This window comes from Apteryx mantelli, chromosome 6, assembly GCF_036417845.1.
Source record: "Apteryx mantelli isolate bAptMan1 chromosome 6, bAptMan1.hap1, whole genome shotgun sequence".
NCBI lineage: Eukaryota > Metazoa > Chordata > Aves > Apterygiformes > Apterygidae > Apteryx > Apteryx mantelli.
This window is the reverse complement of record NC_089983.1, coordinates 45,263,226-45,290,807: the sequence shown is the minus strand read 5'-3', so window position 1 is coordinate 45,290,807 and position 27,582 is coordinate 45,263,226. Positions and strand designations below refer to the sequence as shown.

Genomic DNA, 27,582 nt, shown 5'->3' with positions numbered 1-27,582 from the left:
CATGTGAAAATCTAGTGTTTTTTGAGGCTACTTCAAAGAAAAGGCATTGCTAAGCATGCTCAGTCTTGAGCACCAGTAAGAGTATGAGTTGTTGTTGTTTCTATCAAATTTTGTATTGATCCACATAACATAGCTATAGATTGAAAACCAAATCACTGAGATAAGTAGTGTAATGTAGGAAATTCCATACCAAGTAAAAATATTTTAATATGCTTCTTCCTCCACTACATAAAAAATCAATCAATAAAATAATTCTCGATCAGGAAGTTTTCACGGTGCTAGTACCGGAGCTGAGACGAGTCTCCGAGTTTCCTGTCTTGGATCCAGCAGGCTGAGCAGCAGCCGAGTGCTGTAGAGAGCTGTCAGTGTCTTGGTGGTCTCGCTGAAATGAGTCTCCTCAGCATTAACGGAGAAGAACTCCTCTGTCTTTTGTAGTACCTCATCATATTTATTTTCCAGCAATTTTCATCTTTTCTGATATTTGCAGCAGGGAATCACTAGTCATTAATCAGAGAAATCACTGCGGGATAGTACAAATCAAGATCATGGTGCTGTGAAGAAATGAGTGTTGCTCTTGTTTCGTTGGTTCTGCGCGTAAACATAACTTTTCCTTGAGGCAATGCTGGATTAGATAATCAAGATGTGGAATATTTCGACCAAATACTTCATAGCGCCCGGAGGTCTGAAAGAAGCCTGGCACGGGAATGATGGCGTTTCTGTCGCCGAATGCTGCAGCAGCTCCAAGGCTTGTAATAACTTAGGCTGCCTCACAGGACCCAGCTGGAGGGGGGCAAACAGGGAAGTACCGCAGACCAGCAGGTAGCCTTCCTTCGCCCTTGCCCTTACCTTCATAAGTAGGCTGATAATACAGCTTGCTTTTCGCAAGTTGCTGCCTTGTAGGATAAGGTTCAAGCAGGGAGGAAAGCAAGGTGCTGCCCTGCACGGATGAGGATCGATGAACAACTAACCAGGGACCAGTTCTGTAGGAAAGTAGCTAAAATGTGTCATGGATCCCAAGTCAAAAATGAGTCCCAAATGTCCTACGGTTGGGGGAGGAGGGGCAGGGTCCATCCTGGTATGTGTAAGTGGGATTATTCCTTGCAAGACATCTGAAGTAATCCTGATAGCTACTCAGCAGTGGGAAAGCTTCAGCTGGGATGCTGCATCCAGGATAGACTCCAAGAGAAAACTGTTTAGGAGTACATAGGTATCTAGGAAAGAAAACCCAAGACTTCTGAGGAAAAATGTCACCTTTTTTTTCTCCTTAAAATGCCTAAAGAAAATAAGGCTGGGAAGAGCAAACTATCCCCTTTGTCTGCATTTGACAAAAACTGTCATCAAATATTTAAAGCAAATGAACTAAGGAATATTCTGTTCTGCGTGTGCAAGGTAGATAAGCAGCAACAGAGGTTTAGGTTAGGCATTAGGTAAAACTTTCTCATGTTCATGACAGCGAACCTGCTAATGATACGAATTGCTCTCCGTGCCGAGATCCCAGACGCAGCCGAATATGTGACGACGACAAGCGGTAGCGCTCCTCTGCCATGTTTTAGCAAACTGAGCTTGCTTAAATATTTGCTGAGAGAGAATCCAGCGTCTTCCTCTCCGTTAGTCCTCGTCACGCCGCGGCGGCGGAGGCTGCGGGCGCCATGCGGGGCTGAGCAGGCCGGCAGCCCTGGGGGCACCCGTGGGTGGGCGCCGCGGCCGCCGGAGGGCTCCCCCAGCTCCCCCTCGCTTCGGAGCCCGTCGCTCCCGGACGGTGTTTCTGCACGAGCAAATTAGCAAAGATGTTTGCCGAAGTTGCTGGTTTTCTGCCCTTTAGGCAGCCAAATGCTTAGCTGTAAAGGTGGGTAGGTTTATACGTCATTAAATTCTGCATTTTCTTCCTCAGCTCATTTAAATAACTTTGGAGCCTGAAACTTTTAGCTACGCAGTACCTTTGGGAAGGATGTTAAAATGGGTATCAAAACAGCTGGGGGCACACTGTGTTTTTTTCCAGACTTTTTAACCACGCTTTTTTTTTTTTATGTATAAAGCAGTTAATGACTTCTTCCGCGGTGAAAATGAAACAAAATGTCACTTTGCTGAACAGCGTTCTAGAGCTTGTTTACCAAAATGTTATGCCGCTATGTCAAGGCCTGCACCTGATGAAAAGAATATGTAAGGAAACAAAGCGGCAGAACTGGAAATCTTTAGCTTAGGAAAAAGCTGTCTTTCTTCCAAAAGTACCTGGTGTGCTTTATTTCTTCCTAGCCTACCTAGAGAGAAACACCATGGGATAAGAAACATTTGTCATACAAAAATAGCGGGGCGAACTGATAATGATGAAAATAAAAATCTGTTTCTGATATTTTAGAAAACATCCATCGCAAACTGATTTCACGACACAGTTTTCTTTTAAAACCTCACAGAACTAGTTTGTGAGGCCTGAGAGTAAAAATAATCCATTTTTAGGCATATTGTGGATAAATTTTTAAGAAGTGCTCAGAATTTGCTCTTAAGGACTCTTCTCCTGAGGTGTGCGTTGCAAGGTTGCTGGTAAACCCTGAATTCTGCTTTTCTCCTTTTCATGTCGCTCTAATGAAAATTTTCTGCTGGCGTTGGTGAAGATCGTCTTGCACAGGAGGGCTAGGACCGTGGTGGCAGGGCAGAAATCCGTAGGTCCTTGTTTGTTGTGACATCGCTTACTGATCTGTCGTTTAGACAAGATCAGGCAGGGAAGGAATGCAAGTCTTTCCTCTTTTTCACTATTGTATCTTAAACATAATTCAAAGGAAGATACTTTCATTTTAGACAAGCGGGATGAATCGTAAAACTTTCCTGGATTAGAGAACTGTTCACTTCTTATCTTTCATATAAAATGAAAGGGAAAAGAAAACTCTGGGAAGAATAACAGTAACTCATCCTAGCTGCATCTGCTGAACTTTTAAACTGTATAGATTCCATTCCTGAGAAATGGAAAAGTAGTATTTGTGACTAAAAAAACTGAAATAATTTTCAGCTTCTTTTTTGTTTTTCATCTACATTTTACAATATATATACTAAGATGCTTTATACAGAATTTTTAATGATTTTGTGTGTAGTTTTATGATGAAAATAATTTTAATTAAGCATGTTTATTTTTTTTAAATAAGTGACTAGGACATCAGTGCTTACCTGAGCACCACTGAAATAAATATGTTACCCAGCATACTGTGAAAAAACATGATTAACTGATTCAATCCATTGAATTATTGCTTCTCAGGACTGCTTGAAAAATATAATTTCAAGCTCAGTAATCTGGTTTCTGGATAAGTTCTGCAAGAATACAGATGTGTTTTAAATGTTTAATAGCGCCTGCAAAGTAGAAGCTCTTAGCAGTGCCAAGAATACTTATGATTCCTTTGTCTGGCGCCAGCTTTGATTACAACCGCTGCTCAGGAGTTTCAACACTAATTCTTTTTCGGAATTCCCTTATGTCTTAGACATTAATACTAAAATACAGCCTTTCTCCAGAGTTTATTGAGGTATTAAATCCTTGTTATAATTTTCAATAGGTCAGTTCAAAACACTCCACGAAGGGAAGTGGTTCTCTGTTATGACCTTGCACATATTTCTCTTTTGGAAAAGCAAGGCCAGGGAGCTTCACCCGTGGCTTATCCCGCTTTACAAGAAGTTGCTTTTCTTAAACAAGTTCAGTTCCTTTCTGTCTTTACATACCTTTCGCATTTTTCAAATACTTTTTTGTATGGATATCAGTGATATATTGTTGGAACTGAATGTGAGAAAGGTGAGGACAAAGTACGTTAGGAAAGGAATAAATTTCGGGAAGTGTGGTTTTGCAGATGTGAACACCAGGTTTACTGGAGAGAGAAAATGCACGTCGCAAGGTAGAGTACACTTTATAGAAAGAAAAACAATAGGAAAAGAGTCAATGAAAGCCACCTTGGAAAAGAATACATGCTGGTCCATTGTGGAAAAGAAAATTTTTGGTAACAAAGTAAACAAAATGCAAAAGGAATGTTTAAATAAAAGTATGTTATACCAAAGAATAAACTTTAACGCCTACTTCTGTGGATTTCAATGGAGACCACTAAGCAGTGTATTCACTAAGCGTTTTTTTCTCTTTAATCAGACTTGCTGATGAAGTATTATTTGTCAGGTCCTTTGATGTGTGTAATTTTTTTTCTCCATTCTTTCAGCTAGAATTACTCCGTAAAATTTTGAAAACTTTATTAAGTAGAATGTTGATTGAAAATACTACATTTAAATACAGCATTTAAACCCTGATTTATTCCTTTGAATGTAAGCAGGTTGCTTTGGGATGAGAGCTCTTGACTTAGCAACACAAACGTTTTTCACACATGCTTGGCAATGGCAGTGTGAGACTGTAGGTTTTAGGGCAAAATTTTCAACACACAGCTTCTGCAAGTTGGCCCACTTGCCAACATTATATAATTTTGCAAATGAATGGGACGTGCTGTAATGTTGTTGACCATGTTGCAGGGGACAAATTCCCATTAACTGACTCCTGTGAACATATCTCATTGCAAAAATAGACATCACTGTTGCCCAATTAAACATAAAGCAACTTTAAATAATAATTTCTCAGGGAATTTCAATCTCCTTACAAAGAAGTTCTGCAAAATTCTGTGTGGTCACCTTGTCTTGGGGGTCAGCATTTCTGCTAAGTCTTCAGGAACAGCTTTAGACATTCAGTGAGGCTCAGTCAATTTGGGTCCTGTATAAGCAGCTACTCTATGTTGAAAATCATACTTTCATCTGGAAATACTGCATCTGACAGCACTAACTCATTCAGTATTTCTTTGGCACAGTCCATCTGTTGTCACCTTTGGCATATAAATAGGTGTGAGTAGTTCTTGAATTACCTGTTATACTTCCATAGATTCTCTGCAGGAAAACAAAACAGGTAAAATTCATTCTGTCCATCAAGCAGTCAGGAAAATAAAGCAGATTAAGGGTTATGGTGACATCCTTGAACAGGACATATGACGGGTATGGGGGAAAACACTTTGTTCCAGGAGTAGTGTAGCAACTTCTTGCATCGACCCTTGAGCTTGCTGTTATCAACAGCCTGCTATCCGTAGCGCTACAAACCTGTTTTCCCCTCCAAGACATTTCTGTATTTGTGTGGTTCTACTTTAATCATTAGCTGAAAAACATTCTGCTGCCTGTGGTGGCAACTTTTAGCAGCAATTGTTTCCGTTGCAGTTAAGCAGCAGCGTGTTGCTGGGCCCGTGCTGCAGTGGGTGTGCTCGGTCCCGCGCGACAGCAGCTCTGCGGGGAGGGCAGCGACTCCACGCTTGAGTCTCCCTCGACAGCTCAGTCAAAGCAGAGATCTCTTCTTTGCAGGCAAGGATCTGCTTGTATGAATGAGGTGCCTTCCTCTGCTAAAGACTGAAAAGCTGCATTGAGTTGACTAGGTGTGTTTTAATCCTAGCCTACAAGAAAAAGTATTTGTGGATGCTGTGAAAATTCCACTATATACACTTGCCCGTAACTTCCAGCAGTTGGGCTTTGGGTACTGTAGTTCCTGGTTACACAATCCAGTCTTTATGGATACCTTATTTTCATGTCTTCCTCCCTCGGGGAGTCTTCTTCACTTTCCAGGTATTGTTGTTTTCTTCGTTATTCACACATTGTTCAAGTATTGTTATAAATTATTAGCAGGACTTCTGGTCAAAGTGATTCAGGTGAATGTGACGAGAGGCCTCACTTGAAGTTGCATGTGATACTATGAGTTGCTTCCCCTTATGTACTTTTTATCGTGACCTGAATGTTTTCCTAGTGGAAACTTCACATTCTCCGTTCCTTTTTCGCTGTCAGGACACTCCACTGCATAAAGCTTTCTGCCCTGGTATTGTGCTTATCACGTGTGTGACGTAGCCAGGTTTCAGTGCATTAGGCTTTCTTTAAGCTGCATTCACGCAGTTTTTGTCTTATTTTACAGACTGAAATATGAAAAGTATCTTACTATTTCAGGTATACTTATAAGTTCTTCAGTTTTTCCTGACCTATATTCTTTTAACAATGTCAGTAATCCAGATAGAAATGATTTGCATAACTTGTATTTCTTTTTATGATTTAGATATGAAAAATGTTGTAATAATGATGCTTTGAATTTAACAGAAGCTATGGCTAAGGTAATTAATTTTCTTTAATGATGTGAACCATTGTAACAGCAGGATAAAATAGAGTCGTAATTTGGTATATGTGATAGGTATGAGAATCAAAACAAAAAGGCGATTTATTATGTCTCTTAAAACATGCAGGTAAAAGCATATAAAACTACATTAAACCTGGAAAGATAAATATGGTCTGTTACAGTCTGTTAACACTTTAATTTCTCTTTGCTTTGTTTTTAGAGCCCACCGATAGACCTCCACTTCTGCTGGTTGCAAGCTCTGAAACAATTGAGGTCTTATATCTTAATGGAAGCAGAGCATCTACCCGAACTCCCGTGAAAGGATCTGCAATTTTTACACTAGATTATATTTACAAAGAGGACACAATTTGTTGGATTGAATCAAGAGATCCTTTAAGTCAGTTGAAATGTGTCAAGATAACAAAAGCTGGGAAGTTAACAGATGAACGGATAATAAACATTGCTCAGTATCTTCACAGTAAGTATTTGACAGTCTTTTAGCAGAATGATGTAGAGTGTTTGTCTTTGCAAACTTGCAGGAGACTTTATAACTATTTGGGGGCTTCCTGTTGAAGATGGTCTTAACTGAAACTCATAAGCACTTTTATGTTTTCCTCTCTAAGATATATATATCCAAGGTTTTTAAAGATGTACATTTTTTGTAGTCCAAATATAATGTGTAAAAGGTATGGTCTTACAAAAACAGGACAGCACAAAAGAAGAAGAAATGTAAAAGGCCTCCTTTTCTCTGGTGATGCACTGCTACATAAAGCTCAAAAAAGATTCTTTGCTACTGGAACAATGCTTTTAACATTAATTAATGAGAGATGTATGCTTATCACATTTGCTGTCAATGATCGTAGGTATATTAGTTCTTGAAAATAATAAAATATTTTGTGATTTATTGGAAATAGATTGCTGCCCTTTTTGCAATAAGAAGGATTTAACTTATAATACTGAAGTAGTCTTCTGCATTACATCATTAGTTTTTAATCATCTTCTCAGTTGGTGGACCCCGCTATCTTCTGAAGGAGTTGTTGATCCATTTAGATATTTTTATGTGAACAGACTACAAAATAACATACAGGTTTTAAAAAATGCGATTTTCTTCATCTTTCACAGAAGAGTTGTCCACAGATCAGATTGTAAAGCACATCCCTGAAGAGTGTAATGATGGTGTTAATAATAGGCTTCAGAAAACTCAGAACGGGAATCTCCATTGGTTTGCACTGGACCTAAGTTTTAGAAAAATCGTTTTAAGTAGAGGTGGACATCAAAGAATAAGTCTGAACTGATCTCAGACTTTCTGACTGTCCAGTTCAGGAATATTCAAATTACAGGTTTGATTAGACCTCTTGGAGGTTCATGTCAAAGTGGTAAATTCTTTCAAGAGATTGTGCTTTAGACCATCACAATAACTGCTGTAAGGTGTGGTTATTTTTCCAGGGTAAGAGATTGATTTTTACTTATTTTTCTAATTCCATCTTTATTATGTAGAAAATTAAATTGAAAAAGAAAGATGAGGACTTTTTTTTTTTTTAAATTAACCACTCATTGTGACTCTACTACTTTTAGAGGACTCTTTTATCTTAGATGTAGAGCACAGATGTATTTTTTTTTTGCCTTTTTCATGTTTTCTTGCATTTTTAATGTTGTATTTTAGAGGAGTTTTCATACTTTAGGTATCTAAGAGCCCTAAGAAACTCAGTGGTTGTATTTGAATGTGCCTTCTTAATTCACTCTGTTATTTTATTTTATTTTCCTTTTAGTAAGAGCAATCAGATTAACTACAGTCCTTAGCAAAATTTGTTTTGTATTGAACTGTATGTGTGTCTGTTCTGTCACTTACCTTCATCATCAAAGGGGATCTTAGTGCTGTGGTTTTAGTTTTTCGCCAGTCCTCGCCTGCATTCCTCTCCCTGTGTTCTCTGCGTGTGAAAAGAATTGCTAATCTCGGTGGTGTTTGGATCGGCATTAGCGCATCTGTTTGCAAAATTAAGGCTGTATTATGGGTTTGCAATGAATACAGTGCCTGGAATTAATGAGCTAATCATTTTTCACAGTGTTAGTACACATCAGCATGGACGCTAATGTTTTGCTGAAACTTCACTGTAATCATTCAGTCTTGTTTAAATTAAGAATTGAAATTCCCATGGACATGTATTGACTGCAGAGACTTGTTCCAACTTATTGTTTGATTTTGGCTTAGGGAACAGGGCAGTCAGCTTGGAGCTCTCACTGACAAAATCTGGTAGATTTAGCTGTGGTTGGCTCCCGTGTCCTTGGCTCCATCCTCAGTGGGACAAGTAGTGTGAGAGCTGCTTTCATCTCACTCTCGCTTGCAGCTCTGCCAGTCTGTTCCCTGGGACAGAGGAGACCGGAGAGCGCATGGACAATATGCTGCTCCTTTTATGGGAATAATAACTTCCAAAAGGTTCAGTCACAGACTTTATATTTTCTGGTATCCAATATAGAAATCACCCACTTGATAAAATCTTCCCTTGCAGACGTGCATCTGGAGTTGCTGTGTCTGCACGTGGACATGGCTGGAGTCTGGATGTATGTCTGCGTGCATGTATAGGTCATTTTGTGGCTACAGCCCAAAATTGAGTTTTAATCTTAAATTATTACTTCCCCCGCACCACTACCTGTTGACCATAAGGTGGCTCCTGCCATTTCTCTTTATTACCTAGCACCTACTTCTGGTGTGGCCAATGAATTCCCTTTAACTGCTTCTCCAGGGTTTCAGCCTCAGCATTTTCAAGTGTGAGCGTATTCTCTCTGGCAGCTCAAGCTCAAGCCAAACAAATGGTCATGCCTCTGGAGCTGCTCATAGGAAAATGGAATATCTGCTCTTCACCAGAAACTTCTATTTTTGTATGTTTCTTTTCTGCTTTTTTTTGTTTTAAGCAAGAAAACATCCATCTAGCCAGAAAGAGGACAGAGCTATTCGTAAACTCTTAGAGAAAAAAGAAAAATTATTCTTAGAAGTGTCCATGGGATTTTTAAATTTATTTATCCCAGTTTTCTAATCTGTTGTTAGTTAGCTATCTGGATGAAAACATATCATAAAACATATCATTATTTGCATATAACACAAAAATTGGTAGAAAAGTCAGTCATACAAAGTGTTCGGGACTGCTTGAAGTGGACTTATTCAAAGTGTTTGTTCTAGCACAAGCAAGTATAATGTCTTGTAATTGGAACAAAGAATGTAGATTGTATTTTAAGATGCAAGACTACATTTAGGAAAGCTGAGACCATGAAAATTACTTTGTTTTCATGATAGATTGAATAGTACAAGCTCTAGATAGTGAGCATAAACCTTGGATTTACAAAAGAAAGGAAATTACAGTCCTTTAGTATCTAGCATTTTTCCTCAAAGACAGTCCAATACAATTTCATTTTGGTATGTATGTGTCCCGGACAGATACAACCAGATTCTTTTGAAGAGGAGTGTTAATTTGGTCTGCATCTGTCCTTTATTCTACATGAGGATAGAGAAGTAGGACAGGCTGGTCCTGCACTCAGGTGTCGCTTGCTGCAGGAGAACAGGGTGGAAATCCAGTGCTGGTATTCCTCAGGCTTAGTAAGCTAGTTGTTGTCTTAGGAGATTTATTATATCATTGATAGGTTTTTTGTTTGCTTGCTTGATAGGTTTCTTCTTTCAAATAGGAATAGGTTTCCATAGGCCTGGTAGTGTCAGCACAAGCATTCGTGTCTCAGCCAAGGCCAGGCTTTGGCATGTTGTTTCGTCTTTGTCTCTTTAAGACCTAGGAGTTGTTGGAAGTGATGCTGGAAAACTTCCTACTCAGAAGATTTGTGCAGGCAGTGTCAGAGCCAAGTAGGCTCTCAGGGAACACTCTCTCATAATCAGGCTTGCGCAACCAGTAATAACCCATAATAAGCCATATACTGCTCACGCTTTGCACCATCTCGCAGCCCACTGCTCATTTGTACATCAGGACTTCAGGAACAAGCGTCTTTGTGAAATGCTGCCTCTAGGTAGCTAGGACCAAAACCAGCAATGTTTTTTAATGGAGTGAAGGTGGAAAGTCCCTCCCAAAGTCGTGCTGCTCCTAACCTTGATGTGGAATCGCCTGCCAATGCTTGTCAACCGTGGGGAAGCCAGCAAGAGCAGCATCTTCTGGATGGCAGAATCTTCTTCTTCCTCATTTTAATAGGCATTTTGCATCTTCATCAGTACAAGTACCCTACTTGCTCTCCAGACAAGCGCCAGGGAGTGCAGTCTGTGGTCTTAGCAGCTATTCTTGAGTAGAATATAGCAAAATCTCTCTTTGGGACGCTACTTCAGAACACGATATTTTCTGCTTGGATGGTGTTTGATTCAGGTTTCCTTTGCATTTAGTTACCACAGCACATCAGTACTATTAGAAATCCTGGAATGGTCACATTTGGCTTTGCTGCTTTGCGGTGTTTTATACATCTAGACAGAGAATCCTACCTACCCTCAGAGCACATACAGGCTTTTCTGCCGGCAGATGTGCTTGTATGGAGCTGATCCGGATGAAAAGAAACATTTTGCTCTACCTACTGTCTCAGTTTTAATGCATCTGATTTCCCTAGCCTTCCCCACCGCAGCACAAGGGAAGAGTTGCTGCAAGGTCGGGAACAAGTCACTGGGATGGAGCTGGCAGTCTCCTCTGGGCACCAGCCAGCGTCTAAGCTGGCAAGTGCAAAATGCACAAACTGGAGATGTATCGGCCTCTCTGCTCAGGGGACTTAACACCTTCTCCTTGCCCTCAGCAGGCCCAAGCCAAAGCGCACTTTTTGTCTTTCTCTCTTCACGAATGTGGTCACTATGCAGACTGTCAGGTGGGGAGTCCAGACAAAAGTGTCTGCAGCAGAATGGGAGGACGACCAGTGTCAAACAGTGTCCGTTTGGTTACCACCCTGTTTTTCACCATGGTCCCGGTTGCCCTTTTTGTCCCCCATATGCACTTGGCTTGCCTTTCTTCTGAGCTTACTCAAAAAAACCCCAAAAAGCTCCTTCCAAAAGGAAACAACAGAAAAGAAGTTTGAAATGTGGTTTTTGGGGGGTTGAGGGGTTTTGTTGGTGGTGGTGGTGGTTTTTGTCTCCTTTTCTTGGTACTTGGAGATTGTACAGAAACAAACAACCACAAGCCCAAACTTCCACCCCCCTCCAAGACCTAAAACACATCCTAGCAGTGATGAACCACAACTACGAATGTTGTGCTGCTCAAAATAGGTACAGTCACTTGGCATTTATAAACCTCAATCACTGAAGGAAAAAGCACTAAGGATGGAGCTTCTGTCAGCAAACTTCCTGTAAAGTTCCTGTGAATATTCATGAGAAATCAAAGCAAAGTTAGGCTTACACAGGAGGAGAACAACTCTGTAGGAGTTTTTTTTCCCTATAAAACTCTGCCGCTGAGCATGTCTCCAGATAGGTGTAATAAGCTGTCATATAGTTGTAAAATGTGATTTTACTTTTTCCTCTGTGATAGACAGCCCTGTTTGAAAAAGGCAACCTTTGTGGGGTTACAGGTGCTGAGACTTCAATTAAACAGCAGTTTAATGAGGGTCTGGCTCAAGCACTCTCAGAATCATTTCTTCCCGATGCCTATGTCCTATCTCTCTGAACTCTTTCTTGTAAATGAAAGCGCTAAATTATTGGAGGTGAAAAGAGTATCCTGAAGAAATGTCACAGTGTGCTCGTCCTGTCTTGGCATCCACTCAGCATTCCTAGAGCGCTAGCTGATCTGATACAGTTGCTCTTACATTTCTGGGGAGATGGGACAAATGCTACTTCAGGGATCATCACCTTTCTCGCTTTGTCCGGAGGTGTATTTGTGTGGAGACGGGACACAGTTGGGGTCACCTTGATGAACCTAATATAGCCTGGGAGGCTCTCGTGCTGTGATTTTTTTTGGCCTGTCCATACATTCATTCGTTCCTCATTCTGGCGCACCTGGACTTAGAGAACTTCTGATGCAGGTACATGTTACAGCCCTGATAAGGGGCTTTCTTGAAGTCAGGTGGACGGTTACAAATCACAGGAAGCAATGCCATCTAATAACGAATGGCTGCTGTACGGCTCTTCTGCACCCTGAAATGGCAAGACTCTTTAGAGACTTGAGCCTGTACAGAAACTTCCTTTTATCGGTTTTATCCTGTCTTTAGGTACTAGCTGTTTTTTCTGATTATTGATTAAACGTAGCCTTTTTGATGGTCATCAGATTTACTAGAAGAGTAAGAGTAGTTCATACCTTCTTGTTAAACACATTCATTCAGTCTTTCTCAGAGACAGTCTGAGACGTCACCTGAAGGTTGTGGGATTTCTATGTCGTGATCAGCTTGGTATCTTCCTTCAACAACAGTGGGTATTGCAAATCCATTATGTTTTTGTATGAATAGTATTCGTATATTCAAGTGTATATATCTGTGCTTGATGGTGTTCCCACAAAAGTTAAGCTATAATCTGTGATATCACAGATGCTAAGAGGGTCTTGTATATATTAGCTTCTAAATGTTAGCTGTGAAGGATTCATCTGCATTTAGTGAATCTTTTGGATTACAGCCCATTCAATTTGACTTGGGAACTTGTGCTACCTGCTTGAATAGTGTCCCTGTAACACTGAATTATACCTTTTTGAGGCACAAGCTTCCATGGCAGATGCTCTGAATTGGTGGAATTTCCCTTCAACCTTAGGTTGCCTGCATTTAATCCCTGTTGACAAAGAATTATTTATTACCTGCTTATTAATTGCCAAGAATGGAATTTTTCAGTCATTCAAAGATATTGGCCTCAGGTGTGTCTTCCTTACATCCCACCCCTTCCTTGATAATGAAGATTTTGCACCAGGGAGGACTTTCAAGAGCAGATTGACTATCTTCAACAGCAGCAGAAGGATTTTATAAATAAAAAATGAACACTTTGTCATAGTATCAGTAACCTTTTGTAAAACAGGACATGTAAATTTATCTTTACCAGGCATAACGCTGAGGAACTTTTTCTCTGTGTTTGTCTATAAATTGAATGGATTATTCTGCCTGGAAAACATAAATGTTTTGTGTTTTGTTAGCAAGGCCTTGGAAGATGATAGTTCTTTACAGCCCCCACAATTATTTTATTCTAATGTTATAAATAATTAGGTTGCTGTAAATATAAAATGCAAAATTTTGTCCAGAATGTTCTACAAATGTATGGAATGTCAGTTAAAAAAAATGCAATTAACACTTCTCTATATTGTGGAATTAAACAATGCATGTTTAACGGGATTAGACACATATTTTCTCATAAGCCTTTGACATCCATATGCACCATGCTGGCTTCTTTTTGTTTTTTACATGGTAGTCACTGGTACTATTCTTTTTAATACGATTTTCACAAAAAAAAGATCTGAACTTGTTCTACTTCTAAAAATTCACCTTGGGCCTCAGTAATCGGCAAATTTCCAAGGAGATGAAGACGTTTGCATAGCAGAGCTTCTCGGCGTTCAGGAAAGATGCTCCCTCACTCCCTTGGGTCCCCTCTGGCTGGGTGGTTTCTTTGCTCTCTGGTGAAACCAGAAAGTCCTTTTTTTGCAAGATGCTGCAAGTGAAACAGAACCAGAATGATGTTACCGTCCAGGACCAAGACTTGTACCCCCTTGTGATGCTCTGTGGGATCCAGGCCATTGTTTTTAGATACAGCAGTCGTGAAGAATTTTCTCCTCTTTCTGCTACAACTTTCAGGCTCTTGAGATGTCCTCAGTATTCAATGAAGCTTGTCCTCTCCTTTCTTAGGACAAAGGCAGGTGCAGACAGGAGCTATGTAAGAGATACGTACTTGTAAACTGCCCTTTCTGGTGGCATTGGCTGTGAACTTGAGGCTTTAGGTGTACATTCTTAGAAGTTATTTTCAACAGCAGTACCTAATTAATAATTTAGTATTAAATACCATCAGCTAACTGTGTATGTGTGAACTTTTTTCATCTTTTGTTGATACTTTTTATTAAATTTATAAATTTCCCATTTTTGATAATATAGCTAGGGCTTTTCTTTCGAAGTGCAGCTATTTCTTTGTAATTTGTCACCCAAGATGCTAATCAAGTTTGTTCCAATTAGACTAATTGACAGCAAATTTGCCAGTTACTTCCAGATGTTAATTTATTAATGCAAATATTTTACTCAGATCTTATCCCAGAAAAAAACATTAAAGTGAGCCATGGCCTTTCTTTTTACTTAAGGTTCTTTGTATCATGTCATTAAAATTAGATCTTCTATCTCCTTAAGATATTTCTTCGAGAGATGCAGATCATAGAAGACTAGCTGCAACAGCATTGCAATATAACTACAGTAAAAAGTCTGTGACTAGCCAATAAACTGCTCTAAGTTAGTTTTCTTCAAAGCTTCTTTTGTCTTTATAGTAAAGAAGGAAACAGGAGAAAAATGATAAACCAAAAATACTGTTTATTTACATTCGTATAGCAAAGTATGGTACCAGTTAAGAAGCGCTTGAGCAACTGCAGACCAAATTTCAGTCCAGATAGACATTTATCCAATAGGTAAAAATGTAAGTAAAGAGTATGTTTTCAGCAAAGATCCTGGGAACTTTTGGGAATGCACAGTGCTTTACCTGCTACACACAAAAGTGCATGTACAGAGCATGACACAGTGACTGGTATTAGTGAGTTGGCCCAATCGCTGCTAGCGTTAGCAGGGACTGTGACCTTGTCCCGTCTGTGTCAGATGTGTAGTGGTACAAAAAGAGGGCTGCTGTGTGGTTTGGGGGGAAGCAGCGGTAAAAAAAAAAGCTGCTTACATATATTGTACGGGAATAAAAACACAAGTAGGAGAAGTTGTGATCCTAGCTGGTGACCTTCACTAATGTTTTTGTGTGTTTTGCGACACACTTTGATCTAACGCCTTGTACGGGTGCATTGTGAAGGGTGAATGAGGATCGTGCTTTTCCTAAAATAATGAAAATTTGCATTAACAGAAGTAAAGCTGAAATGAGAACCTGCACCTCTGGTGAAACGAAAGCCAGTCTCAACATCTTTGCGCTGCCCCTGGGCTCTGCCGGACTGCTTTCAGTTGTCGGTCCAGGCTGGCTGTTTCTGGGCGCCGTTGTGGGCTGTAACGCAGACACAGCGAGGAGCTCGCGGGCTCGGGGGGCAGTAGGGCGCTGCTCTTCAAGCAGGGCTTTATCGAGAGCTCGTGCAGAGGAAGGACATGCCGGTTTGCGGGAGCTGGTAAAGCTGTGATTGTTATTTGCACCGCGGTGGCCACGGCAAATTAAAAACACCATCTGATGTTAGGGTTTAATACGGGACATATATTTCTTTAATTTTTGACTTCTTTGACTGGCTGACTCAAAAAGTATCATCTCCATTTCATAGGAGTATTGTTTGGCTTCTCCAAGTCCTTGCTTACATTGTGGATCTCTACTGAAAACTGAGTGAATTTGATCAAAAACTTTCTTCTGGCTTTAGCTCTGGAGTAGGACCTGAAATGCTGAAAAGCTAAAGGATCATGTCAGGATTATTAAATAAAGAAAAAGAAGAACAAATCCTATCCCTCTCATTATTTGTGAGTTAGGTTGAACAAAATAAAAATCTTGATTTTGCTTTACAGTTTTTAGTGGTGGTTTTAAGTGAAGCACTCGTTCTGAAACTGATAAATTACAGGTAACGAATCTTTTAAGCAGAGTGCATCGCTTTCACTAAAGTCAGGTTTAAGCTATATAATTTTCTCCGTTCTGGAAGGACAGTGTCAGAACGGTCGTAAGTAATTTAACGAGAAGAGGACAGAGCACGCAGAAGGGCTGGTCCGTTTGCTCAGAGCTGAAGCCCTGCGTTTTATCAGCACGTCCCAAAACAGCGACAGCTTCCTCGGTCGGGCCACGCGCTCACCGTGGCACTTCTCGAGCCGACGGTGACGTTTGCGTAGTCTTTGCCTGTGTAATTGCATAAAGACCGTGTCACGCCGTGCAGGCAAAAATAATGAGCTGGTTAAGGAGTGTGTGGACACCTGTGAAAATTTACAGTCCCAGTGGCTCTCATCTCTAGGATTTATTTTACCTACATATCTGGTTCCATTTTTCAATATATATGTGTGTGTGTGTGTGTGTGTGTGTGTTAATATCTCAATAAACAGATATATATATATAGGGAGAATATTTTTCTAAAGAAGAGCAATGCTATTTCCCTTTTAGCTAGGAATATCCTGAAAATCCTGTGCATTTTCATTTCAAGGGTCTTTCAAGGAGATAGCGGTTATTCACTAAGTCTGTTCAACTGGTTGCAGAATTCAGGCTTGTTCTAAATAGCCATTACCACTGCATTAGCTTCAGAAATGAACTTTTGGGGAAAAGATGACTCAAATAAGATAAAGTAATGTGAAAACATAATACGGGTACACATTTTTATAATAGTCTGTGAATGCACTGTAATCTGTATTCTGTATTTTATGAAATAACTGGTCACAGTTCGTTGTGGGGGGGTTCTCTTGTGCTAACATATCCTCTTATGCTAACTTATCCTTTCTTTGCAAGTATTGGGACCCTCTTTTTTTCAACTGTTTACAGGAGAGGAGGAGCGGTTCAGTGAGAAAGGCAGTCTAGTCTGCTGGTTGTCAGGAGACCGCTGTTTTTCCCGAGACTTGCTGCATGACATTTAGCAAGTAATCTTCTCTTTTCCCCTCTTACCGCAAAATGAGAATAACGGTATTTCCAGATGTCATAGGGATGCTGGGAGGTTTAAAAACCAAAATGCTAAAGATGCCAGTGGGTGTGCAGAGTCGGACTAGTTAGCACAAAGTACACAAGACTTCGGTAGCTGAGAAGAGGAGGGATTATGGCCACGTATCTTTCTAAGGCGGCTAGTTAGAATATTTTGGAAGAGGCTGTAAGCTTTTTGTAAGCAAAGTCCGAGCTCTGCAAATATAAGAGCATTGTGTGCGAGTCTCGTTGCTGGAAGCAACAACTATTTGAATGGTTCACAAGACTTTTTTGTGGATGGTATTTTCTATGATGGTATTCAGTTTTAAGGTAATGGCATTCCTGTTCAGGTAGACCAATATTTGGATCCCACCACTGCAGTGAAGAGGACAGAAACCCCCCAAAAAGCAGTGTCCTGATGTCATGTTGAAATGTATAGAGAAACAATTGACGCATAACCCTAAAACCATTTTTTATTTTTGTTTTTTGCATTACTGCAAATAAGTTAGCAAGAAAAATTAGCAAGTAATTGTAAAATTATTTCAAATTGTAATTTGTAAACGCATCGACTAGGCCTCGATTTTAAGTCTGGACAGTTATTTCCTTGTTGATCAGGTCAAATACAACAAGTAACAGTCTCTCCTTCAGAGAATACAGTTTCAGTTTCGGACAAGGTGGAAGAGAGGGATGAAAAAAGATACGGACAAACAGGAAGCAAGGAAGGATGGGATAACAATAACATGAGTATGCGTTTATTATAGAGAGCTGGCATTCAGCATTCGTAGGTAGGAAGGGGTTTCATTTGTCATGCTCAAACCATAATATAAGGTAAATAGTGACGTTAGGTGATGCTGTACAGTGTTTCTGCGTGTTTGCAGAAGTACAAGCGTGTTGATGGCGTCAGCGGGTGACAGTGATTCCTCTGCGCTGTAGCGGTAGGTACCCATGGAGGCGATGATCCTTTCTGAAGAGTTGCAGTTCTTTTTAGAGGCAGGGAAGGAGATGAAGAAAATGGCTTAATGCTCTTTAATATAAGAAGTAATTTCATTTTCTTTCCTTGGTAACCCTAAAAGAAGAGGTGATCTCATCTGCTAAGGTACATGATGTGGCTTTGTTTCAGAGGTGTTGTGTGGTGTGATGAGACACATATTTGCTAACTGCACAGGTCATATTTTTATAATTAAAATTATTTAAAATTTTTTCTGCTATTCTCATAGTAGTACTTCTCATGCTGGATTTAAATTGAGATCAGTAAGCAGAATTTAACTGTATTATATAGTTCTTTAATAACATTTGCATTTGTTCTTATTTGCAAGCACATTTTTTTAAGAACATCATAATGTCCTTTTCCCCTAAATGTCTGAGATGCAGAAAAAGACTTCTGTCCAATGTCTTATATATATCAGAATGAAATATGCTGTGGTCATTATTACCTTCTGATTAAAATTGAATTGAATGTAATAATGACCTTTGGGAAAAAGAAATGCAGATTTATAACCCTAGGTCATGTTATGTATTGTATATTCATGTCATCTAGACAATATATTGCTAATAGCAACTGTATTGGGCTCAACATGAAATTAGCCTATAAAATTAAGACCTCGTTTTACCTGCAAGAGAATATAGCATACTCTGACTCCTGTGAACCAGTGTTGTCTGACAAGTGTCACCTTCTACAAAAATGCGTAGCATGAGCTGCCTTCCTTCCCTAACCCGCTGCTTAACAGCTGACTAAGATAACTGACTTCTGCATTCGGCCCCCAACGCGCTCCTCGACGTGCCGCTGGCCACCTCGGGGACCCACCTGCTTGACCTGTCTCCTGGAAGTCATTTTCCTCGATTACTTTGTGCTGCAAAAGTAACTCCCTGTTTCATTTAAAAATCTGAATAATGTACCGTTTAGCGTCTTTACGGGAAAACACTTAAGTGACCTTATTTGTGTGCAGGGGGTGTTGATGAAGCGCCTACATGCGGCAGGCGGTCCTCGGAAGGGGGAAGGCTGTGCACTTCTGCCTTTGATGGAGGGCGGCTGAACGAGGCAGGTATTAGGAGCTAATGTAGCACGGCCTCCTCCCCGCAGCAGCTCTCGTAGTCCACGTGCTTGATGGGATGCCAGTTGCGGCTGAATTATGCTTTAATTTTAACAGTGGATGACTTAACTGCTTTGAAGTAAATAACTGGCTTTGATTTACAGTCTCAGCAGATTTATAAGAAGTTTTTGAATGTGCAGTTAGAAAAAAAGACTGTTATAGCTGTGTACCTCCATAAATCTGTCTTTATTGTTCAGCGTGTAGGCAGGCTACTGGGACCCCATTACAAGTTTACAATCATTTGGCAATGTGTTTGAAAGTCAGTAATGCAGAAATTAGCAGCGTTACGGTTTTCGACACCTCTTACTTGTGTCTGACATGAGATTGGCAGCAGAAAATTCACTCCTTGATCCTCCAAAATCTTGATCCTCAGGATCAAAAGTCAAGCCCCTTCCTCAGGCCATTATTTCACGGTTTCACACGTCTTCCTTTTACATTTCATCTGGTGGCATCGTAACCAAATGCATGAATCGTGATACAGTAAGAGGAAATTTCACCCATTTTACTCATTCCAGAAACTCGATGTACTGTGAGGTAAAATTATTTTACAACGTGAGGACAAAAAGAAGTACGCTAGGAAACTTCGACCCAGATTTTGCCCCCCTAGCGTAAAATTCCTGGCAAAGGCACCGAGGCCAAGCATACCTGGGACCCGGCATCATCACATTTCCCCTGAACGCTCTGTAAGCAGAAGGGCTTTTATGAAAAGGTGTGGTTTCTTTTCTTTTTTTTTTTTAAGTTCTGTAGATCCCAGGGTTCGCAATGGAAGAAAGAAGCTTGTGGTTAAACGTGCGTTTCTGCCGTAGTGCCTGCTCAGTGTTCAACCTCAGCCAGGGTGGCAGATCTTAATGCTACCTTTGCCTGACTCCCCTCTGTAGTAGCATGCCTCTTAGCAGCCTAAGAAACGAAACCATGAAAACCTAACGATGTCTAGCTGCCCTGGAAATAAAGGAGGTTTGGAAGAATAGCAGTTGTATTTGTAAGATGGTAACTCTTTATTGAAATTTGAATTATGTTACTCATCAAACAAGGGAAAAGCCTTCTTTTCTTTTGAGGAACTTGAAGTCTGGATGCTTTAAAGTACTTATTTAAATTTAATATATTTTAGGTTTTCATTAAACTCTTTACAGTGTCTGAGAGGGCTGATTTCGCAAAGGACTTGGATAGTTGAGGGCGATGCATTTGGAAAAGATGGATGGATATTTGTCATTTGATTTTTCATTTTTAAACATATTCAGTAATCATTCAGGGCATGGTTGTTGAAAGCTTAGTCACCAATATGTTTCGTTGATTGAACGGTGGCATTTTAAATAAAAACCATGTTTTGTAAGTGGAACTACACACATAATTATGGCAAAGCGCTGCCGATAGAAGAGGCACAGCACAACCTCTGCCGACGTAAACCTGCCCGCAGCCCGGTGTCGGCGTGAAGCTGTGCGGGCTGGTGACGAGGAGCGCTGGCTCCCAGGAGAGGCTCGGCACAGGCAGTGCGCGCGCAGGACCGCGCAGGCTGCCGCTTAGGCGCGTTTGACCGCAGGTCACCCGGCCTCGCTGCTGCGGGGCGCCGCGGAAAAGGAAACGGTTGCGGCTAGTTGCCTGCGTCTAAACTGCTTTCTCTTCTCTGCTGCAATGAAGTTTGTTGGTTCCTTTGTGCATGTATAATTTTATCTCTGTTTTTTCTAAATAGCTACTGAATTAAAAAAGCAGATTTGTCAATGGCGGGCACTTTTAGCGTTTGCCTGCTGTACAGCATTGACAAAGCCTCACCTGCTGCAACCTCAGCTTTCATTCAGAAAGGTCAAAGAACTTCCTAGCATTTTTGTTGGAGAAGTCAAATGCAGATACGTGGAAAAAAATACACCCTGAAGACTCAGGAAAGAGAGGGCAAGGCAAAAACGCTCAAATAGGCTACCTCATTTTTGTAAGCCACCTCATGGTTTCGGTTTTTAAATTTTCTTTGGCTTATGCTGGAAGCAGAAGATCCTTCCTTAGTCAAAAGAGAGTAAAGTTGACTAAAATAGAGAGGTTGGCTATTTGTGGTTCATTAACCAGAAGTATACATGGAGTGTGCCCATTTTTGGAGCATTTTTAATTTTGATTAGATTTCATCCAAAGTCATGGATCTGAACATTCACTCTTCTTTCTGAAGTCCTTAAGAGGAAACTCTGTTTTTTAGAAAGTAATAAAAGAAGGATGATCAGATTTAGCAGAAATACTCCAAGGAAAGCTGTTATTAAAATAGAAAAAAAACCCTCAAAAATATGTACAGTATTGCTCAGAATAAATATGTGTGTTTTCAGGAGCAGGCATTTCTTTTTAGAGACTTCTGAAACTGTGTGAATGAAAGAGAAAAAGATTAATTACTTCAAAGATGTGAGTGGAGTAGCCATCTGTACGTATTGGGCTTCAATATATGAATTCAGAAATAGGCATGAAATTAATTTAGTATCTTCTCGAGTACGAAAATGTATATGTAAAAATTCCCCAGTGCAACCAAAACCTTATCTCTCTGGCATACACTGCGTTCAGCTTGCTCCACAACTGAAGAACCGTTCAAAGTGGCTTATTGCACTGCTGCTAGCTAAACCGCAGGGATTAGAAGTTTCATTCAGAAGACCGGGATGTGCTGCTCAGGGGATCTTCATGTAGAGGATGGTTTTATGGGGGAGCGGACTTGAGCAGCTCTGTATAAACCCCTCTCATGAGTAATTTGAGGTGTACAATTCACAGCAGAACACGTGGCACAAGAAAGACAAAAAAGCAGAGCAGTGATGACTAAAATACACAACTTGGGTTTGCAACTACCAAGTGAAAATGCCAACGTGCATTGACCATCCTGGTTAAGTATTGGATGACAACAAGGTGCTGCCCCAGAAAGTTTATTTTTGAGATACTCTCTTTGCATAGTGGGACATCACGTGATTTTTGATAGTTTTAAAAGCACGTGCCATAATTTGTTTGGACAAAGGAAAAAAAAGGCTTTTCCTCCCCGTTGTCTAAACTGCTGGAGGGCTTGAGCGTGTCTCAGTGCATGCGGCATTGGCCTCCTCTGGAGGTGGGATCCTGCACTAAATGGAGCTTTCCTTTATTCCGGCTCAGCACATCTTGTGGTAGTAGCTATCAGAGGGAAGAGGCATAATATTCGCTTTGAATTAGAAGGAGAGTGAATAGCGGAAGGAGAGAAATCTGAGAGAGAAGAGACAGCAATGGACTGTGTAATGGGATGGCTGTGATGGAACAGAGCTGGTATTTATTCCTGGTATTTTATTGAGTAGATCTTGTTTATGTTATCTGCCCTTTGAAGGACAACACATGCATCTCCATGTCTGTTTTAAGCATTTTATCGAATGAACCCTCACTTATTGTCACAAACTTAATGCTTTCAATTTCTTTCTAAATCGAGTGTACTTTTTATCCTCTAACACAGCATGTATGTGATGGTGGCAACAGTGTCTTCTGGGAGTGGGGAAAAAGAACCCCTAAAAGCTCAACCTTTGAAGGATGATAGAAATACAGAAAAACAAAAGTACCATTGAGTACCATGAGAAATGATAGTTTATCACATCTGGCTTATGTCAATATGAAAGAATTGGAACAGTATTTTGAAACCATAGTCATATACTGTATGTATAGGTTTAAAATAAAAGTTTTTTAATATATAATATAGAAATACTTGACATTCTATTTAAAAGAAAATAATTTTACAATAGTTATTAATTTAAAAATAACTGTTTTATATTACACGGTGATGTCAGTACAGTACTGTCATTGAGAATAGGAAGTAAAGAAATTTTAGTTCAGTGACACCGATAGTTTTGTTCTTCCTTTAAGAAATGCTTCTTTACACTTTTGCTTACTGTAACAGTAAGACTAGGTGTAAGACAAACTGAATTGAAAGGAAAATGCAGGATTTAGAATACAAGTACAAAAGTTATTCTGGGCTCCCCCACCCCCCAAAACGAACTTGTGCAGTTTCTGTTTTAAAATGAAGTACTAGTTGTGCCGGGTAATTGCGAAGCCACGCTCTTCCCTTTAGCTTCCTGAGAAGGAAAACTCCTGGTTTCATCGTAGCAAAACTTCTCTGCATAAGCACCATGCGGACAGTTCCCTTTGATGCAGTTCATTTTAGCAGTCGAATCAGAAATCCGGCTGCATGCAGATTTTTCAGAGCTACAGAAAAACAATTTATATGAGACTGAATGTGGCACGCACGTGCCTACTGCTACACGTAGTGGTTTTAGACATACGTATCCGCACGGAGGCTTTTTGAATTTCTTTGAAGTGTTTGTGTTTTGGCTTTAGTCCATTTAAAATATATATAATATATATCATTAAACAGATATAAATAAACTAGTATATGCATTATCAGTGTCCTGTCTCTGCTGTGTAATAGACGCCCTGGAAAAGGAACTTGAGAATTCCCGTGACTTCCTGCGGCTGCCCTCTCCGCTGGGATCCGCTAGCGTCGCCCAGCCCCAGCAGCCTTTCTCATTCCCGCTCCCACAGCGCACCGTCGCTCGGTGCCGCTGCTTCTGAACCGGCTGCAGAAAACTTTCAGGACGGCAAAATTTCAAACATTTTACCAAGCTACAAACACGTGTATATCTTTTCACGTCCTTGAAGTTGGACCACGACTTTCATGCTTAAAAAGAAACAGTTCTCTCAAACCGGTGGCTAAATCACTTGCCAGTGTTTGACTTGGGAATTGAATTGCTTAGTACATACTCTATACCCTTGTATATATTCTCATCTTAAAAAAGTGTGAGTTCTTTAACTGAGTGAAGCAGCTGCAAGTTCTGTTATTTGTATGGTATTTTCACTTCTGAGCCTTTTTTTCTTTTTTTTTCTTGACAGATGTGCAGCAAATAGCAATCGACTGGATCACCGGGAATTTGTACTTCGTGGACCCCGTCAGCGACAGGATCTTCGTCTGCAGTCGCAACGGGACGGTGTGCGTTACCCTGATCGAGCTCGAGCTTACTAACCCTAAGGCAATAGCTGTTGACCCAACATCTGGGTAAGGTTATTTTTTGTATTACAAATGTTTTATTTTATATGATGCATGCTTGTCTGCCTAAACGTCCCATAATAAACTTTACATTTGTTTTTATGGCTTTTCACTTTCGGACCACAGATTGATGTAACATCTACTTTGTTTTTAGTTAATGCAGCGTCGTTTACACACCCCAGTGTCTGCAAATTGTATATCTATCTGTTTCATGTACGTGTTTGAAAAACTGTATTTTCACTTTTATATTGAGCTATTTATATAGTAGCTATAACAACACAATAATGTGTAATGCACTTGTAGCAAGCAGTTACCTATATTAATTGCAATACATGCTGCATAACTTTTCAAAATGGAATGAGAAATGGAAAAATAATTTTATCCCTACCTTGTCATAAGATTTTCTTTGCTTTGGTTTTCCTGTAAATTGTGTTTCTAGCTAGAATATGTGAAAAAGGAACTTTTTATTTCTTTATATTTTAACCCCTCGTTATCAGGAGTATTGGAAGTGGCTCTACTGAGTTTAGTTACACACAAAATTTCAGGACTTTGTGCTCTGCTTTAGAGGGTCATCTAAAATGATATGAATACACTGTATTTGCTTTTTCTCTTCCATAGATACATCCAGCATCACTTGGGAATAAAGCCTTGCTTAAAATACAGGGTACTAAAAATCTTCCATTTTACAGCAGCCACCAGCTGGGAAAAGTTTTAAAGCAGATGAGGAAGTAAAAGCGTAACTAAAGAGGAATGATCAAGTTAATTTAAAACCTGTAAATTTCAGTGAGGATTTTGGAACAGGGATTTTATCCTCGTTTTATTAGTCTGTAAGTAGTTAAGACTGAAATGCCTGGCGGAATATATCCTAAACTGCCATAAGCCCCTTCTCAATAAATACAGTAGTGTTTACTGTAGGGCAGCCTGTCATCCGTATGTGGACTTCCGTCCCTGTTTATTTAAAGTCTGATTGAATATTAAGATGCATTATCACGATGACTTTAATTCTGACAAGAACAGCTTGCATGTAAAGTTTACAAAGAAGTATAATGTAATTCTTGAATATTGCTGTATCTCTGTCTGCAGCAGATGGTAAACTTGCCTCGATCTGACTGCAGTGTCGTTTTAAAAGAAACAAATAAAAAATCATGTATGAATTGATTTTTTGAAAGTTCTGATCTGAAAGAGCTTGAAGCTTTCAGATTTGCTAACAGCAGCCTTTTCTGTACATTTGCTTGCTTATTCTTTGCTGGATTTGCTAGATGAGTTCTAAGCTTGTCATTAGATAATCTTATCTTTCAGGGATGTCAGAATCGTATCCAGCACTTTGATTCTGCAAGGAAGGCTGGAACAGAAAAAAAAAGACTGTTTTTCCTTCTGTTTGTTATCCATTAGCCGCAAACCATTCTTATTTAGATAGCTGCCTTTTTCAGTGGCATAGAAGAGAGTTAATTATTACTTTAAAAATGTTTTCCTTCAATTTTTCTCTTTTTTGCTTTCCTTTTACTCTTTCTTGCTGATACTAGCTAAGACATAATTCTGTGTCAAAGTGGTAACATGGTATTCTATTCTAAGTAACTTGCTGGTTTTATTTTATTTGAAGAACCACAAAAATATCAATATACAAAAATTTGTTGCAGGTTGAGCTCCAAATGATCAGGTTACATAAAAGTGTAACAGCTTCTAAAGATAGTTATATTTGTGCACCGTAAACATATATTTATAAATTGTGGGGGCTTTTTACTGAAATATGAAACCCAGCCTGTTTTGAGAGATTTTATATGGGTTCCTGTAAGAAGTTATCCAGTTACATTTTAATGTATTCGTTCCTGTAACAGGTATTGCTGCCATATTATGTTCCTTCGAGCGTTCCTCTAAAAGCTGGAAGTACACGTGCACGTTTGCTCTGTTAAGGAATTCCGAGCTCGATCGCAAGCCATTGCGCCTGTGGCGAACTTACCTGCAGTGGTGCAGGCTCAAGCCCTGACGCTCTGACGTGTTTACATCCGTGGTGTCATGCGTGTAGCTGTCCTATGGGGATCCAGAACTCCTGATTTACCGGGAGAACACGTAAAGCCTAGGCAGAACATTTCTTAAGCCAGAATGGTTCCTCTTGCTTTGTTGAAGATAGTTTTTGCGAGTGTGATTAATTTTACCTGTCAGCGCCTGTGAGTTTTATGAGGTGTTTAGTGGTTTCATATATTTTCCTTAGAACTGAACCTGAATGAGAACTTTTATTCATAATCTAAACTGAACTTAAAACAGAGAGAAGAAAGGTTCCACTATTCAAAAAGCTCTTGAACAAACTTGTTTGTTATGTTTCTAATCTAAACCGCCACTATTTTGATTTAGGATTTTAGCAATTTTATCAATCATCTGAGCTGTGTTCTTTTACTCCAGCCCATATCTACTGGAAACACATCTGAAAATTTCAGAGAAAAAGCAAAAAGAAAAAAAGGCAAATTAATTATTCAGCCACTTACAGGTTTTGCAGCACTAGTATTCATCTGCTGTGTCAACAACTTTGGAGTTAAGAGTAATACCGTGTGAGTATGGGAGCTGTGTTTGGGAGAACGTTATCAGAGGAAAAAGCCGTGTGTCCGCTGATTACTGTGAGGACTTTCAGTGAAGCGTATTTTGAAGAAAAAGTTAGAACAGTGCTAGTGGAAAATAAAGTAGCAATCAGAAACAGAGAGGGAGAACAAATTGTTTTGTAGTAATATATTATCTATCCAATGCCTTTGGAGTGAGATGTTTAGCTCCTCATATCTTCAGTTCATAGTTTTGATAAACTGTAATATAGGACTTCTTTTCTTCAGTGGTCAAGAAGCAAAAGCTGTTGCTCTTCCTGCCCTCTTTCATCTTTTGGTCCTTAAAATTGGTGTAAAAGTGATGATGGTACTGATGAGTGTCACATGAAATAAATATGAGTTGCGTTAGAGGGATTTCGTTTCTGGCTACGGCCTTCAGTGTAGGTCTGCTGTACTAGTGGAGAATGACGTATTTTTAAAAGGATTCTGGATTACTATTTTTGGCAGTAAGCCTGCACATTGATGAGGCTTTGTGGTCACCATACCACATATAGTATATGTGTATATAGCAATAACAATAAGTATAACAATATGGAAGGTGATACGCTTAAAACTCACCAGAGACTAGATCAGAAGGCTTAGAAGAGTCTCCCAGCTCTGCTGCTGACCAGCCAGTTGTGTGTTGACAACGCATTTGGGGTTTTTTATATCTTCTATTTAATAGGGAGGATGACGAGCATCTTGTGTAAGTTATATGATATTTGGATGTATTCAGGGGGAGTAGGAATAATTATTGCAGAATGCCCTGTTAAGTGTGTACTTCTGTATACACATATGTATATATATACTGTAAATATGTCCAGTGTTCCTAAAACTATATCCAGTTAAATATATCCAGTGTTGCCTTCCAGTGCCCCGCACTGGTAATGCAGAGTGTAGACCAACATTTTACATGGGAAAAATGGATTGGAGTAGGGGCGTACTAGAGTTCCCTCCCCTGACATTAGCACTTTAAAATTTTGGTCCTATTCTTACTGCTTATATATCCACTATATATGAAGTGATATATATTGGGGTTACTTAATTTCTACTGGGATCCATTTCTGATTTCTTCAAGAATGCCAGGA

The 27,582-nt window shown here is 39.8% G+C and overlaps 1 protein-coding gene across 1 annotated transcript in view; it reads left to right on the top strand.

Moving 5' to 3' along the window:
- LRP1B (LDL receptor related protein 1B) overlaps positions 1 to 27,582 on the top strand; it is a 752,762-nt gene that overhangs the window by 381,968 nt on the left and 343,212 nt on the right. The window contains exons 6-7 of the mRNA XM_067299399.1: positions 6,366 to 6,623; positions 23,774 to 23,936. Coding sequence (XP_067155500.1) covers positions 6,366 to 6,623; positions 23,774 to 23,936 — 421 coding nt within the window. The remainder of the gene's footprint in view (positions 1 to 6,365; positions 6,624 to 23,773; positions 23,937 to 27,582) is intronic.